Below are 17,451 nucleotides of genomic sequence, written 5' to 3' on the forward strand. Positions count from 1 at the left end.
TCTGGGTGGAACCACATCCCCAACCTACTCCTTGGTAGCTTTTAAGAACGCCACCCCTTTTCTTCAGCAGTTGGTGGGGCTTCATTTGGTGCAAAGTAGAAACTGCCAGAAACAGAATGCACCCTATCTCTTTCCAATCTTTGTTCCCTTTCCTCCTTCCTCCAGTCACAAAGAATACATTCCTCCCAAAGTCTCTCCTCCTCCTCTTCACTTCCATCGACCTCCCGTCTTAGAGTCTTTAGTTACCACGGGTTTGACAGTCCTCTCCAACACTCACGCTGAAAGCTGCTATTGCAACAGTTTGATACAACAAACTAAGAGGCGGCTCTTTTAAGAGGTGATGAGGACATTGAGTTCTGCCCTCCGAATGGATTGCCACAAGAGTAGTAGGATCCTCATACAAACGACGGATTGTCTCTTGTCCTGCCACTTAGCTTTCACTGTGCGACGTTATCCCACTTTTCAAAGCCCCCAGAACCAAGAGCCAGATAAACTATTGTTTATAATTTCACCAGTGTGTGGTATCCTTATCGCAGAAGAGACTAACACAGCCTTTCCTACTTCCTCCTTGTGAAAGCTAACCACTCCATACCAGCGAACCTGTTACGACCGTATCTGTCCAGCATCAGTGTAACTAAGATTTCTAAAGGGTCAGCCGCAAGCTTACTGTCCCACCTTGGTCACTAACGTCTGTCATACGGGCACCGCACTAACCTCTCTATACTGGCCAGACTGGATTTCCAATGTGTCAACAGTAACATTGAGCTCAAAGTCTGCAATGCTGGATTACTCCTTGTGTTCGAGAAACTACCCTCCAGCCTGTATAGGTAACCTGATCCGTGCCTTCATCGTGCCATGGGAGTGCAATGGCAGCAGTGTGCAACAGGTACCTAGACAAATGAGTAGAACCAGTGGTGTCGCACAACTATCCAACTAACGGGTCCTGCCCATCACCCAATGGCGGAACATGTATCACTCTCTCAGGGCTCTCCATCGCCTTTCCGGGAGAACTGGCACTCGGGTTCCCAACTGGCCTCAGTTTCTGAGTCAGGGCTGAAGGTGGGGTGGGAAGTGAGGGGGAAGAGCCAAGCCGTGCCCGACCAATGAAAGCTCTTGAACTTACACCTCGGGACGTCAGTGCGGCTGGGGAAACGGATGTCGCACAGCTGGCTCGGAAGCGTCTCCGCCCGCCTCTGGAGAGGGGCGTGCACCCCGAGGCCTCCGAGCACCCTAGGCGCGTGGAGCGGCTGCGCGCGTCCTCGTCACCGCGCGCGCGGCCGCGAGGGCCCGCTGCTCCCGCCCCGGGTGAGCCCCCGCGCGCCCCCGCGCCCGGCTCCGCCCCCTCCCGGAGGTGGGGGGGGCGGGGGAGGCGCGCGCTCCTGCGGCAGCGAGTCGTGTCGCGGGCGCGCGCGCCGCCGGCCGAGCCGCAGTTAAAATGGTCCGAGGCGGGCCGGCGTCGCCCCCGCCGTGGCGCTGCGCTGCCTGACTGACTGAACCGGCCGGCCCACCCGGCAGACCCGCTCCCTCCCTCGCGTCCCCACAGCTCGCGCCCATGGTTCTCCCGGCTCCCCGGGGCCAAGCATGTAGCCCGCGTCGGGCAACTCCGGCGGCCCGCAGCTGACGCCGTCCCTCCCTCCTTTCCCGCCCCCGCCGCCGTCGCGTGTGCCGGGTGCGCAGCGCGGGCGACCCCGCGGCGGGCAAGAGGCCCGGCCAAGCCAGCGGCCTGCCCCGCCGCCGCCGGAGCCCGCCCCTCGGGCCTCCTTCCCGCCCCGTCCCGCTCGCCCTCCTCGGGGGCCTTCTATATGGGCCACCTTCTCTCGAAGGAGCCGCGTAACCGCCCGAGCCAGAAGAAGCCTCGCTGCTGCAGCTGGTGTCGCCGCCGGCGCCCTCTCCTCAGACTGCCCCGCCGGACTCCGGCGAAGGCGACCCCGCAGCCCGCGGCGCCCCGGAGCCGGGACTGCTTTTTCCGCGGGCCCTGCATGCTCTGCTTCATCGTGCACTGCCCCGGCGCGCCCGCCCCCGCCGGCCTAGAGGAGGAGCTGCCGCTCTCGCCGCCGCCGCCGCCGCCGCCGCCGCCGCCGCGGGACGGGGCCTACGCCGCCACTGCCACCGCCGCCTCCTCGCAGCACCTGGCACGGCGCTACGCGGCCCTGGCCGCCGAGGACTGTGCCGCCGCCGCCCGCCGCTTCCTGCTGTCCTCGGCCGCCGCCGCTGCCGCTGCTGCCGCCGCCGCCTCCTCGTCGCCAGCGTCTTGCTGCAAGGAGTTGGGGCTGGCCGCGGCCGCCGCCGCCGCCTGGGAGCAGCAGGGCCCGGGCCTTTTCCTGGCCGGCGTGGGGCCGGTGCGCTTCCTGGGACCGTCGGCCGCCGTGCAGCTCTTCCGGGGGCCGCTGTCGCCGCCGCCGCAGGCCGAGTCCCCCACCGTCCTCGAGATGGTTTGCAAGCGGAAGGGGACCGGGGTCCCCGCCTGCACCCCTTGCAAGCAGCCCCGCTGCGGTGGCGGCGGCGGCGGCGGCGGGGGCTGCGGCGGTGGGGGCGGTGGCGGAGGAGGGCCGGCGGGGGGAGGGGCCTCGCCGCCACGGCCGCCCGATGCCGGCTGCTGCCAGGCCCCGGAGCAGCCTCCGCCGCCGCCGCCGCCACCGCCGCCGCCACCGCCGCCGCTCTGCCCCGCGCCCGCCTCTCCCGCCTCCGAGTGTGCCCCCATCGAGGCCGCCGGGGACGCTGTCCGAGCTGGGGGCACCGCCCCCTCGTCCACCCAGCAGCAGCAGCAGCAACAGCAGCCAGAAAGTGGCGACGCGGACTGTCAGGAGCCCCACGGAAACCCCTGCGACTGTCACAGGGAGCCGCCCCCCGAAATCCCAGACATCAACCAACTGCCGCCGTCCATCCTGCTTAAGGTGGGTCTGGGCGAGTGGCGCAGGGATGCTAGCTTGTCCTCCCCGCCTCGCTCGCTCTCTCCTCCCCCTGTGTGCAAAGGAGGGGGGGGTTCCCTGACAGCCGGGGGACGCCGGAAGGGGAGACTGGGAAGCCTGTGGGGCCTGAGCTTTCAGCCTAGTTTTGAAGTAGAGAAACTTGGAGTCTGCTGAATGCCTTGTAGTAGCTTAGGTCTGTTATGTACAACTCGTGGTTCGTGGATTGCGTTAGCAACCCCCGGTAGAGAAACTACTAAATTTCTGTGGACTATACGTGCATTCCTGAGCAGTTTGTATGTAGTGGGTCTCGGCTTTACATCCTGGTGTTTAAAAGTTTGCAAATTTGATAGTTGCTCCTAAGTGGCAATAACTTGGGAGGCATTTACCGTGACCAGTCACTGCGAGCTTTGTATATGGATTTCTCAGGTTGATGCTGTGAGATAAGTCCTGTTAATAACGTACTATAAGAAAAAGAAACTGACGTTTCAGTGGTTTGGAGCAGATGGCATACATTGGTGTGCCTGCAACAGGAGTTTTTTTTTTTTTTTCTCTTGTGAAGCTGTAACAGTCTAGTTGGACTTGAAGTGGTTGAATGATTCCTTCAAGGTCACATCCGTAAACTGAAGGACACATTTGGGTCGTGAACTAGGGAGTTTTGGCTAGCTTGACTTGAAACAAAACAAGCCCAACCATCCTGTTGTTTATGCTGTTTTTCCTTCCCATATCTTTACCTTCCTATACAAACAAGGGTTACCACAAATCAGAAGTCCTTCCTTCTTGAGCGTTGGGTGAGTGAAGAGTTCAAGTACCTGCTGGGAACTTTGTGCCACTTTAAATCACCAAGTAAAAAGTTCCAGTTTTGTCAGTGCTAAGGACAAACTTCGTGATAGAATTTGTATTAAGTTCTTCTTTTTCCCCCTTGCTTTCTGTCTTTGTTAGCAGCACGCCCCTTTCAGTGTGGATGCTATTTAAATGAGACTAGCCAGAAATAACCTTCAGGAGAATTGGGCTACTCTTGTTGCTGAGGTGACTGCTATGACTTTCAGTTGTTACTGTCACATCAGTGTCCCTTATTTGATTAGACTTTCTGCACATTCATACTTCTGTGTTTGGATCAGTTTCCCTGTGACTTCGATGTTCTTGTGAACAAGACAGCAAAAGAGTGGGCAAGTTGACCATTCCCTGTGTCAAGTGTAATGCTTTAATCGTTATGCAGGTTAGAGGAGTAATTACTGTGTGTGTGTTCAGAGGATGCGCTTTAGGGCAGAGGGAACTTCCCCGAGTCCTTTGCATCACTGGCTGCCGTGGATAAATAAATGATCAACAAACATTTAGTAGAAGTTTCTCTCATTGCTGCCTTCTTATTTGACAGGTGTAGATGCAAACTGAGACAAACTGGGTATTCTTCTCATTTTACCTGGGCTCTTATATCACGAAGAAAAGATAATAAATTACTTATTTCTTATCTTTTTCGGTTTATTGTGACAGGGTCTCACTGTGTAGCTCAGGCTGGCCTCCAGACTGTTGCTCCTCTTGCCTCAGGCATTTCAGTGCTGGAGTTACAGGCTCCACATCACCGAGGCTAACTCTCTTATTTATCTATTTTAGTGCTAACTGTGCCTTTTTTCGAAGTGCTCCAGCATTGCCAACTAAGACAGAGCTTGCTTTGCTTCAGCCCTATCCCGCCGTTTCATCTTGTCTCCCAGAGGTAGAATGACCACTGGTAACACCTGAGGTTATTTTTCTAGATCCATACCATCCGTATGTTAGCTGCTAGCTACAAGTATTGACATTTGCAATGGTTAAGTAAAACTTAAAATTCACTTTTTCAATTATGAGAGTTAGATTTCAGAAATCTGTAGTCACATGTCCTTAGTGCCTCCTCTATTGGACTGTGCTGTATAGAATGTTCCCTTTATTGCAGAAAGAGCTGTGTACACGCCCCCTCCCCCATGCCTGTGTGCTGTAATTTTTGTGGCTAGTGGATTTGGAAGTCTTTTTTTTCTGAATCATTTAGTTTCCTTCATTTTAAACTACCGCTTAGTATCCCATAGTCTCATATTGCCTTCTATTGAGAGATACATTTCCGGCTTTATTTTTTCTACTAGAACAATGTGTGCAGATGCTATCTATATACCCCTTGAAATAATTTCGAGGCTAGGTTTCAAGGAAGTGGGATTCTGGGTTAAAGAGTATGTGCTTGGCAATTTAGAAGCCTTTGGTAACAATTGGTGCTCTAAAAATTGGAACTTCTTTCTTGAAATAAGCATTCCTGGAAATCGTAATTTGGTAAGTCAGGAACAAGAAGTGATTGTTGAGACCCTCTATTCACTCCCACCCCTTAATAAATACAGAAATAGAGGAGAAATGTCTCATCCAAGGACATGTCAGCGAATGGCAGACCCTGAGCTGCAGCCTAGTGTGTTTTCCCGCTGTAGACAGACTTTGAACAGACTGTTATGAGAACTTGAATACTCTCTCACAGAGTTTATGGAAGGCATTCCTGAATAGGGGAGTTGTTTGCTTATTGCAGACACCTTGTAAGCCATTGAGTCTGAGGCCGATTTATTACAGTGTGGGGCTGTATTGTGATCTTTATAAGATGTGTGCGGAGCAGAGCCTCGCTCTTCTAAGGTCACCCCTGGAATAGCAGTTTTCTTAGAGCTTTGGTTTCTGGATTGTTTTGAATCAAACTAGCCTTGGATTTTGCTACTCGTTGCCTTTACTACTTCAAGCCCTTCTGCATACTGAAGTCATAGCTTGCGCTTTGCTGTAACCACTGTGCAGCAATTTTCCTGACATGTTTCCTCTTTGCATGAATGGCTACCTTGAAATACACGCTCAATACGAGAGGTACTGTTTGCTTTAGGTCTAGATTGTTACCTTGCTCTGTTAGCAAGCCTGTTCCTTTCTGAAATGGAAGCGGGAGACCTAGCCTCTCCACCACTAGAAGACCTTCTCTGCAGTCCCTTCACTCTCGTGTCAGTGGAGGGGACGTTTAGTTCAGTAGAGTTATTACCAGCGGGCTGCTTTCGTGGTCAAGGCAGTTTCATGGGAGACATTTCTCTGGAGGGAAGCTGGAGGGTTTTAGGAAGCCAGGTTTATGATATTTCCTTTCTGAAGTGTGCTAGGTGGTCTTAAGTTATCAGCCTACCAAAAAGTGCAGTAGCCTGAAGAATTCTGTCAGTCGTGTTTTATACGCTGCCAGAGGGGTTCCTTCTAGTCTTTGTTGAGCCTTGAGTTTCAGGTTGCAGAAAAGATGGGGGAGAAAGGGTGATTAAGAAGCACCCCACATTAGCATAGTAGAATCTAAAGAAGTTGCTCAACCTTCCCAGGTATCCTTGTTTATTTTTATCACCTGCCTATTAATTCCTTTTCACATTGTTAAGCAAAGCTAACCTAAATCCACATGTATTTAGTCAGTGGTGTGTGTATCAAAAGTGTCATTTAAAAGAGACAAAACTGGAGAAGTACCAGTCAGGTGCTACTTGGCACCCATGATCATGCAAAGAGCAAATTAGTCCTTTGAAACTGTAGAGTCAGGGCCACTGAGGTGGCTCGGCCAGTAAAAGCACTTATCACTGAGTAAGTGCTAACTCTAAGGACCTGAGTTCAGTTTTTGCGACCCACATGATAGAAGGAAAGGGACTCCTGCAAGTTGTCCTCTGACCTACACACACACACTTGTGTACACACACACACACACATTTGTGCACTACACTCTCGTGCCTATCTACCCCCCACACAAATAAATGAAATGTGAAAAGAAAACATCCAGCCCTTTAAAACCTTATACTGATGACTTCATCTCCTTGAATCTTTATTTTCTCATCTGTAAAGTGAGGGGGATGAGCTTAAAAATATCCATATAACTTAAAGTTGCTAGAGGGACATGCTAAGTGTAGCGTGTCCTTTCCAAAAAAGAACAAAATTGCCCCAATTGGGGGTTTAGAATTAAATAAAGGACAGGTACTGGGATGCATTTATTCTCAGGAAACTCTGTTAAAGAGTCAAAGGAATAGTGGAATTCTGTAACATGTAGGGTAGTGCTCCTGGTGTGACCTACCCAGAGGTCTAACTCAGTTTGGGACTTGTCAACTAAAGGCAGAGACTTGGTAGGAAGAAACAAAATGCAGTCCAAGGGAAGCTCACACAACGCTGGCCTGAAGATGTAGTGCCACTCGAGGAGTGGGAGAGGAGCTGAAAATGGAAGAAGTAGACCGTGGGAGTGAGAGAACCGTGCAGACATAATCTTTCCACACATCCTGCCTTACTGTAAAACTATGAATGTATGAAGGGCTGGCAGGAAGGAATGATCAAGGTAGCTGGAGAAATTGGCTAAGCTAGTTATCCCAGTAATTCTAGCACTTGGGGGGCAGAGGTCAGAGAATCAGATTGGAGGCCAACATGATTAAGACCGTATCTCAGAAAACAAAAGACCACATTGGTTGAGCCTTTCTACCCATAAGCCGATTGAGGAGCAGGCTACAGAGTTTTCAGCAAACTTTCCAAGACACTGAAACAGCTGTTGAGACACTGACTTCCCAGAAAGCCAAGCTAAAGGACACGAGGACACTGACCACTCAGACTCCTGTACCACAGAGACCAGAGATAAGGAGCAGGCAAGTTAGAAATCAAAGAGTACGATTCTATTATCGCTACCATATTTCCTGAAATACTTAGTTTTGAACAGTTTTGAGATGTGAAGAGTATAAAGAATGTGAGTCAGACTGAGGGAAAAGAAAGCAGGAGAAACTGACTCTAAGTAGCTCCAAATAGACCTTACAAAGACCTCAAAAAGACCATTATAAATGGTTTACAATGAGTAAAATAGAACAATGTGAATGAAAGAACAAAAGGAAATGTTCATATGCTTAGAGAAGAATATTGGCACATTGACTCAACTGGTGGGAAATCTCAATAATGAAAGAAAAGTTATGAATCTTACTCTCTTTGATGCTATTGTAGATAGAACTTGTTTAATTCTATCTTTCCAATACTAGTATCAAAAATATGTGATTATTAGCCCAAATTTTGCTTTTATTTTCTCTTTGATTTATTTTGTTTAACATCATGACATCTGTGATTAGGTAACTTTTTTTTCCTGAGACAGAGTTTTTCTGTGTAACAGTTTTGGCTGTTCTAGAACTCACTTTGTAGACCAGGCTGGCCTCAAACTCTCACAGATCCACCTGCCTCTGCCTCCCAAGTCCTGGGATTAAATGCCTGTGTCACCACCACCTGACTTAGATAACTTTTTAAAAAATTTCTGTTTTATTTATTTGTCTCTCTGTGTGTAACATGTGTATGTGCAGGCACCTGTGGAGGTCAGAAAAGAGTGTTGGGTCCAATGAGCTGGGAGCTGAACCCTGGGCCCCTGGAGGAACAGTAGGTGCTGGTCCATGTCTCCAGCCACTGATTGTTTTATTCCCTTCTGGAACAGATAGTTTTATTTTTTTCCTTGCTTCATTTGGCCTGGCCAGAAGCTCCAGTGGAGTATTACATAGAAGTGGTAATGTACATCCTTGTTTTGTTCCTGACCTCTGGGAGAAATCTCACAGTTCAGGTGTAACATCAGCTTGGGGCCATGCGGAGCTCATTTTTCAAATTGAAAAAGCACTCTTATTTCTAGATTGTAGACTGTCTTAATCGAGAAACAGTGTTATTTTGGTAAGTGCCTTTTCTTGCATGAGTTGGGACAGTTATTTTTATTTAAGCTTTGATTTATTGGTCTGGTATGTTATATGGATTTTTTTTTTTTTCAGATGTTGGCCCATCCTTTTTAGAAAAAGTCTTTTATCCATGGTCTATGCGATCTTTTTACTGTGTTGCTGGATCTGGTTTCTTAAAATCAGTTTTTATTTATTTTATGTGTATGGGTATTTTGTCTGCATCTAAGTCTGTATCACATGCATGTCTGGTACACTCAGAGGCCCTGCAGGGGCTGGAGCTATATATAGATGGTTGTGAGTTGCCATGTAGGTGTTGGCAGTTAACCCTGGCTCCACTGAAAGAGCACTATGTTCTAACTGTTGAACCACCTCTCCAGTCACATAGTTCATTAATTTTTTAAAAAGTTTTTTTTACCAACATTCATGATGGACTTTAGTCTATACATTTTTCCAGAAAGAAAAATTTTGTTTTTGGTTTGTCTTTGATATCATAGCTGAGTTAGGAAGTGCTTTGTTATTCCCAAATTTATAGAATAATTTAAGATGGTTTTTTAAAATTCATTTTCAACTTAGTATTTTTGAACTCAAAGATCCTATGTTATCAGTAGGCGACAGGTGTCACAGACTCTGCAGAGCAAGCCAGCAGTAGGCTCTGGATGGTTACATTTTTATTTCTGGCCTCTTTGAAGGCAGTTTTGTTTGTAACATTTTGAGTTTTCCCAAGTGAATTTTAAGCTAATAAGTCCTGGTGAAGAAGTGGTCGTGCAGGGGCTGCTTTGCCTGAAGCTCTCTCTGCTGTTACCTGTCGATCTTCATGATGAAATATTCCTTTCAGTTATGATGTGATTTGGTTCCAGGATCTTCTGTTTCTGTAATTTCTACTTTTTATTAGTATTCTCTGATGGGACATCTCTGGGTTTGTTAACTTTGATTCTTTTTCTGTTTTTACTGTGCTGAGTCTTGAACTCTGGGCTCCATATACAGTAGGCGTGTGTTTTACCACTGAGGCCCATCCCAAGCTCTCTGTTAGCTCTTTGTTCATGGTTCCCCCCTGGGTCTTTGGGTACACGTTAGTTGTTGACTTGTTGTGTTTGTCTTAGGCTTCTTTGTGTGCAGTTCCCAGTGATTCTCTTTTTTTCTTGTTCGATGTCTCACTTATACAGATGTATTTTATCACGTTGCTTATATTTGATTGTGTGCTATATTTAAAGTTGGCAGTGTGAGTATTCCAATGTGGCAGTTCTGAGAAGTAGAGTTCCTCCCCTTTAGTATATACTGTTGCTGCTTGTGCTTGCCAATTTTCTTATTGACTATTCCAAAGTTGTTCTTGAGATCATGGCTCCATGTTGTATAGAGCCCCCGAAGCCTCTGACAGAGATGCCTTCATGCTGAAACTTGGACCGCCTTTTTTCTGTAGTAGGAGCTGCGGGCCTGCGTTCCTGCTGCCCCAGCTCCTGGTTGTCTGGCTAGCTTATGCCCCAAAATAACAACACACAAACTGTATTCTTTTAAACACTGCTTGGCCCATTAGCTCTAGCCCTTACTGGCTAATTCTCATATCCCAATCAGCCCATCTCTAATAATCTGTGTAGCACCAGTCTTACCGGGAAAAATTCTAGCCTACGTCCATCCTGGGTCGGAGCTTCATCGCGTGTGCCTCAGAGAGCAGAGCTATTGCGTCTGCCCGGGAGAGGGGAGCATGGTGTCTCTCTGAGGCGTCTTACCTCACTTCGTCTTCCTCCCAGCATTCTGTTCTGTTTACTCCATCCACCTATGTTTTAACCTATGAGTGACAAGCAGTTTCTTTATTACTTAACCAATGAAATCAACAGATTGATATATGACACTCCCACATCATTTTTCCTTGCTTAAAATGAACCACTTACTAGTTTATTAAACTTTAATAGAATTGTTAACAGTTTTGTCAGGTTTTGTGAGGGAATAGACTTTTGGATTGAACTTTTCTATCATATTTTGCTAACAGTCTTGTGCCTCTGAATAACCATTCATCAAGGAAGACATCACAGGAGTATTGGAAATATTGTGAATTGAAGGATATGAAAATCAGTGCAGAAAACATTATTGGATACATCTAATGTAGGGTAGCAGGAATTCATAGCGTTAAGTGCATGTGTACTATAACATGGGTTTCATAAACACAGTCGGGGGCAAGGCAAATCTACTGCCAGGTTTCATAAAATTTTATTGTCACACAGTCTTGCAAAGTGTGTGTGCCAGTGAAGCTTACTTTTGTGGATTGGAAGATGGAGTTTCTGCCAGAGCTGTAGATCTGGCTTGTTGTATAGTTTTTTTTGTGCTTGAGATTGCATTCATGATGAATTTAGTTTTGTGGCTCCACAGAACTCTTAGGTCAGAGAGTTCTCTCTTCTGGTTCTTTGGCTAGAAACACGCTCCTTTTGGAGTATTAAGATTCTGCTTAGCTGTCATGTTGCAGCTTGGCCACAGAGGCAGCTCTTGGGATTGAACAGTAGGGATAAAGGAGAAGAGAAAGAAAAGCGAGCACTCTTTGGCAGGCCGGGTTTCTGGGTCCTCTGGCTGGAAAGAGGACAGCCTTCTCCCTGTTGTCTGCTGTGCAGGTCTACACAGGTGCCACTCATTCCCACGCAGAAGAGTAAAAGGTTCAGGCAGAGACCAACCAAACAAGTAGAAAACTCAGCCCCTTCCTAGTTTTGCTTTCTCTGCATTCTATCATTTTTAAGTTTTAGTCTTGAGGCAGTTGCTCTCAGCTGCTGTCAATAGGTTTTACTAACAATCTCATACCTCTGTATAACCATTCCTCAAGAAGACATCACAAGAATACTGGAAACATTGTGAGTTGAAGGAAATGAAAGAAAGCCAATACAGAAGACATGGGACACAGAGAAAGCAGATTAGAAGGAATTCATAGTTTGTCAATCGGTTTTTACTTTTAAGTAGCTCAGGCAGGAGCTTAGCTTACTCCTTCTTTGCTGGTATTGGAGCCACTTTCATTAGATACTTAGGCATATTCCGTGCTTTCCATTACACCCTTTGTGGAATGCACAATGCTTGTGACAGCCACGACAGTGGTTTCTCCCAGGCTCGAGGTGCTTAGATGTATAGTATAGCTTGGAGACTACAGCCCTTGGTTGTACAGGGGTAAGTTATTAAGACAAAGATATGGCAGAAACGGTTTATATACTTATTACCTTATTTCAGACAACAGTGTGGAAACTGTCCATGCTTTCTAATTCTCATAATTACCCTACTAGATAATTGTTATATTATTCCCATTTTAAGAATGATATACAAGAGGTTAAGCATCTATAATAAATGGTAAAGACGTGATTCAAGCCTAAAGGTAAGGGACTTGTGTTAAAAGTCTGTTTTAAAACTTTTACTTTTGTGAACATTTTTACATATGAGCCAAAGTAGAGAATAGTGAAAAATGATTATAAAAACTCAGACACAGATATTGGGGTTCAACCTGAAGACCAGAAAAGCAAAGCTACCAGCCACTGGCTGTTACCTCAACCTCAGTTCAAAAATAGTGATCCTGCCTCTAGGAATCTTAGAATGAGACTGAGCCTGAGAGCGGTCTTCTCCCATCTTATACTTCTCTAGTGCTGGGATTAAAGGTGTGTACCACTACTGCCAGGTGTCTGTGGCAAACTAGTGTGTCTACTGGGATTAAAGGTGTGTGTCACCACTGCCTGGTATGTAAGACAGACCAGTGGGGCTCCTTTACTCTCTGATCTTCAGGCAAGCTTTATTTATTAAAATACAAATGAAATGTCTCTATAGAATAGTAAATCAAACCCTTTAAATACTGTTTATCCAGAATTCAGCAATATTATGCTTATCTTGTTTTAACTTTTAAACTTTTCAAAAAAATTTTCAGTGAATATAAAAACATAATTTTCGATTGAATTTCTCATAAGCAAGAGAATAAAAGAGACAATAAAATATCAATATAATTATAATATAGAAAAGTAAAAACTAATTTCTTTATATCGTCTAACATCTGCTTGGTTTCCATTGTTATCAATTGGCTTTGAAGTGTTTCTGATAATTGGTCCAACTCAGTATCTCCTACATCCTGTCATTTGTTGACGTGTCTCCAACATCTTCAAAGACCTGCCTGGACCCTAATCCTGGCTCCAGCACTTCTTTCCTCATAGGACTTTTAAGTTCTTTTAAAGTAGGTCTGCACCTTGGAGTAGCTTTATTTTTATTGCGCTATTTAAGATGTGCAATGTGTATTCTATGGAATGATTTTAGATTTATAGAAAAAGTACAAAGACAATACAGTACAGAGGTTCCCCTCCTCTCTGCACTCAGTTTGTCTCCCTTAACTTTATTGATTTACATTCCGCAAGTACATTTGCCAAAACTATGGAGCAGCGTTGGTATATTACTCATAATTACAAATTAATCTTTATTTTGATTCGGTCACTTTCTTAGATAATGTTCTTTCCTGTTTTTTGTCCAGTATCCAGTTCAGGGTTTGCACTAGAACCTGTTTCTGTTTGACTTTTCTGGAATATAACAGTTTCTCATCTTTCCTTGTTTTTTTTCATGACCTTGAACCTTTGAAGTCTCAAGCAGATGTTTTGTGGGATGTCCAGCATTAGATTTGTATCCCTCAGCATTAGGCAGGGGTTATGAGTGTCTAGGAGGTACCATAAGGTACAGTACCTCTCATGGTTTACTTCTGAGTTTTCTTAAGTTGTGTCTAAAAGTTCTTATGCTCCCAAGGTCAGGCAAAAGCTTCAGAGGACTCTTTATGTCTTTACTCCCTAGTCTTTCCTCTTCCGTTAGCCTAGGCAGTGTTTCATTTGTTGTTGGCTTGTCCTTGTAATATGTTTTACTATAAGGGAAGAGAAAAATACAGACATTAGTATCATTCTGTTTTCTTTTCTCTCCTTACCTAAAAGATAGTGCCAGTTCCTGTTCTTGGCCCCTCTGTCATCACACTTCTTGTTCTGTAGGATAGTCTCTGACTGACTTTGATGGTGCTCACTTGTATTCAATATATTTTCAAGATTGTCCTTCAGCCTGTAAGTTTGTCATATTGCTATGCCTTGGAAAACATTAAGCACATGCATGGTTCCTTTTGTAATTCACAGATATTTTCCAATTTGTCCCTGGATGAACGTTGCCTTTCTGCATCATTGGTCTGCAAGTACTGGCGTGACCTTTGTTTGGATTTCCAGTTCTGGAAGCAGCTGGATCTTAGCAGTCGTCAGCAGGTATGGAGATGAATTCTACTAAAACCCTTATTTGCCCTTCTCATTGAATAAACATCTTTATTCTCTTTTCAGAAGACTGTAATCTACAATGGTATGCTTTTAAACAATTTTCCAAAAATTTAATGTTACACACACACACACACACACACACACACACACACAGTGTATATATAAGTTTAATTGAAAACTACATTTCACGGTGGAAAAGATGATTTCTTTTTTTTAATTAATTTTTTTTTTTGAGCTCTACATTTTTCTCTGCTCCCCTCCTTGCCTCTCCCCTCCCCTTCAACCCTCTATCAAGGTCCCATGCTCAGGAGATCTTGTCTTTTTCTACTTCCCATGTAGATTAGATCCATGTATGCCTCTCTTAGGGTCCTCGTTATTGTCTAGGTTCTCTGGGATTGTGATTTGTGGGCTGGTTTTCTTTGCTTTATGTTTTAAAAACCACATATGAGTGAGTACATATGATAATTGTCTTTCTGGGACTGGATTACCTCACTCAAAATGATGCTTTCTAGATCCATTCATTTGCCTGAAAATTTCAAGATGTCATTATTTTTTTCTGCTGTGTAGTACTTTGTTGTGTAAATGTGCCACATTTTCCCTATTCATTGTTCGGTCGAGGGGCATTTAGGTTGTTTCCAGGTTCTGGCTATGACAAACAATGCTGTTATGAACATAGTTGAGCACATGTCCTTGTGGCATGGTTGAGCATCCTTTGGGTATATACCTAAAAGTGGTATTGCTGGGTCTTGAGGAAGGTTGTTTCCTAATTTTCTGATGAATTGCCACACTGATATCCAAAGGGGCTGTACCAGCTTGCAATCCCACCAGCAATGCAGGAGTGTTCCCTTTACCCCATAACCTCTCCAGCATAAGTTGTCATCAGTGTTTTTGATCTTGGCCATTCTTACAGTTGTAAGGGATGTTTTGATTGGCATTTCTCTGATGACTAAGGATGTTGAGCATTTACTTAAGTGTCTTTCAGCCATTTTAGATTTCTCTGTTGAGAGTTCTCTGTTTAGGTCTGTACTCCGTTTTTTTTTTATTGGATTATTTGTTCTTTTGATGACCAATTTCTTGAGTTCTTTGTGTATTTTGTTTTTTTTTCTTTTCCTTTTTTTTCTTTGTGTATTTTGGAGATCAGACCTCTCAATGATGTGGGATTGGTGAAGACTTTTTTCCATTCCGTAGGTTGTTGTTTTGTCTTGTTGACTGTGTCCTTTGCTTTACAGAAGCTTTTCAGTTTCAGGAGGTCTCATTTATTAATTGTTTCTCTCAGTGGCTGTGCTGCTGGTGTTGTATTTAGGAAGTGGTCTCCTGTGCCAAGGCATTCAAGTGTACTTCCTACTTTCTCTTCTATGAGGTTCAGTGTGGCTGGCTTTATGTTGAAGTCTTTGATCCATTTGGACTTGAGTTTTGTGCATGGTGATAGATATGGGTCTGTTTTCATTCTTCTACATGTTGATACCAGTTATGCCAGCACCATTTGTTAAATGTGTTTTCGTTTTTCCATTTGATATTTTTTGCTCCTTTGTCAAAAATCAGGTGTTCAAAGGTGTGTGGATTAATATCTGGGTCTTCGATTCAGTTCTGTTGTTCTTCCTGTTTGTTCTTATGCCAATATCAGGCTGTTTTCAGTACTGTAGCTCTGTAGTAGTTTGAAGTCAGGGATTGTGATGCCTCCAGAAGTTCTTTTATTGTACAGGATTGTTTTGGCTATCCTGGGTTTTTTGCTTTTCCATATGAAGTTGAGTACTGTTTTAAAGTCTGTGAAGATTTTTGCTGGGATTTTGCATTGAATCTGTGGATTTGGTAAGATTGTCATTTTTACTATGTTAAATTCTATCTACCCAAGAGCATGGGAGATCTTTGCACTTTTTTGTGTCTTCTTTAAATTTCTTTCTTCAAAGATTTAAAGTTCTTGTCATACAAGTCTTCCACTTGTTTGGTTAGAATTACTCTGAGATATTTTATGCTATTTGTGGCTATTGTTAAGGGTGATGTTTCTCTGATATCTTTCTCAGCCCATTTATCATCTGTGCCCAGGAGGGCTACTGATTTTTGTGTGTGTGTGTGTGTTAATCTTGTATCCTGCTACATTACTGAAAGTGTTTATGAGTTGTGGAAGTTCCTTGGTAGAATTTTTTTGGATTGCCTATGTAAACTATCGTATCATCAGCAAATAGTGAGAATTTGACTTTATCTTTTCCTGTTTGTGTCTTCTTGATCTCCTTTTGTTGTTTTATTGCTGTAGCTAGGACCTCAAGAACTATATTGAATAGATATGGAGAGAGTGGACAACCTTGCTTTGTTTCTGATTTCAGTGGAATTGCTGGGAGTTTCTGTCCATTTAGTTTGATGTTGGCTGTTGGCTTGCTGTATATTGCCCTAATTATGTTTATGTATGGTCCTTGTATCCCTGCTCTCAGCAAGACTTTATCATGAAGGCATGTTGTATTTTGTCGAAAGCTTTTTTGGCATCTAATGAGATAATCATGTGTGGTTTTTATTTTTCATTTTGTTTATATGGTGGATTACGTTGACAGATTTTGGTATGTTGAACCATCTCTGCATCTCTGTGATGAAGCCGGCTTAATCATGGTGGATGATGGTTCTGATGTGTTCTTGGATTCTTTTTGCCAGTATTTTTTCAGTATTTTTGCATCAACGTTCATGAGTGAGATTGGTCTGTAATTCTCTTTCTTAGCAATGTCCTTTAAGTGGTTTGGGTATCAGGGTAATTGTAGCCTCATAAAAAGAGTTTGGCAATGTTCCTTCTGTTTCTATTGTGTGGAACAATTTGTGGCGTATTGGTATTAGTTCTTCTTTGAAAATCTTGTAGAATTCTAAGCTGAAACCATCTGGTCCTAGTCTTTTGTTTGGTTGGGAGACTTTTGATAATTGTTTCTATTTCTTCAGCAGTTATAGGTCTATTTAATTTGCTTATCTGGTCTTGACTTAATTTTGGTAAGTGATATTTATCCAGAAAGTTATCCATTTCCTTTAAGTTTTCCAATTTTGTGAAGTACAGGTTTTCAAATATGACCTGATGATTCTCTAGATTTCCTCTGTATCTGTTATTATATCCCTCTTTTCATTTCTGATTTTGTTAATTTGGATATTATCTCTCTGCTTTTGGTTAGTTTGGATAAAGGTTTGTCTATTTTGTTGATTTTCTTGGAAGAACTAACACATTGATTCTTTGTATTGTTTTCTTTGTTTTCTATTTTGTTGATTTCAGCTCTCAATTTGATTATTTCCTGCAGTCTAGTTCTCTTACGTGAGTTTGCTTCTTTCTGTTCTAAAGTTTTCAATTGTTCTGTTAATTCTCTAATATGGGGTTTTCCTAGCTTCTTTATGTAGACATTTAGTGCTATGAACTTTCCTCTTAACACTGCTTTCAATGTTGATGGAGGAAGGTCATTGGCTAATAAAGGCACTGCCCTGGCCCATTTTATTGGTTAGAGGATAGGTGGGAGGAGTAAACAGAACAAAATGCTGGGAGGAAGAGGAAGTGAGCTCGGAGACTCGACCGCTTTCCTCGCGGGAGCAGACGCCTGAGAGAGACGCCATGCCCTGCTCCCGGGATGAAGCTCGGACCCAGGATGGACTAGGCTAGAATCTCCCCGGTAA

The 17,451-nt window shown here is 44.4% G+C and overlaps 1 protein-coding gene across 1 annotated transcript in view; it reads left to right on the top strand.

Moving 5' to 3' along the window:
• Nucleotides 1–1,361: 1,361 nt before the first annotated feature.
• The window catches only part of Fbxl17 (F-box and leucine rich repeat protein 17), a 490,002-nt gene continuing 473,912 nt past the window's right edge, over nt 1,362–17,451 (top strand). Inside the window, exons 1-2 of the mRNA XM_041631789.1 lie at nt 1,362–2,894; nt 13,690–13,812. Of these exons, the coding sequence (XP_041487723.1) occupies nt 1,803–2,894; nt 13,690–13,812 (1,215 nt within the window). The 5' untranslated portion in view covers nt 1,362–1,802. The remainder of the gene's footprint in view (nt 2,895–13,689; nt 13,813–17,451) is intronic.

Source organism: Microtus oregoni, unplaced genomic scaffold, assembly GCF_018167655.1.
Source record: "Microtus oregoni isolate MIOR12 unplaced genomic scaffold, Mior012 000038F_ref0000394, whole genome shotgun sequence".
NCBI classification, from domain to species: domain Eukaryota; kingdom Metazoa; phylum Chordata; class Mammalia; order Rodentia; family Cricetidae; genus Microtus; species Microtus oregoni.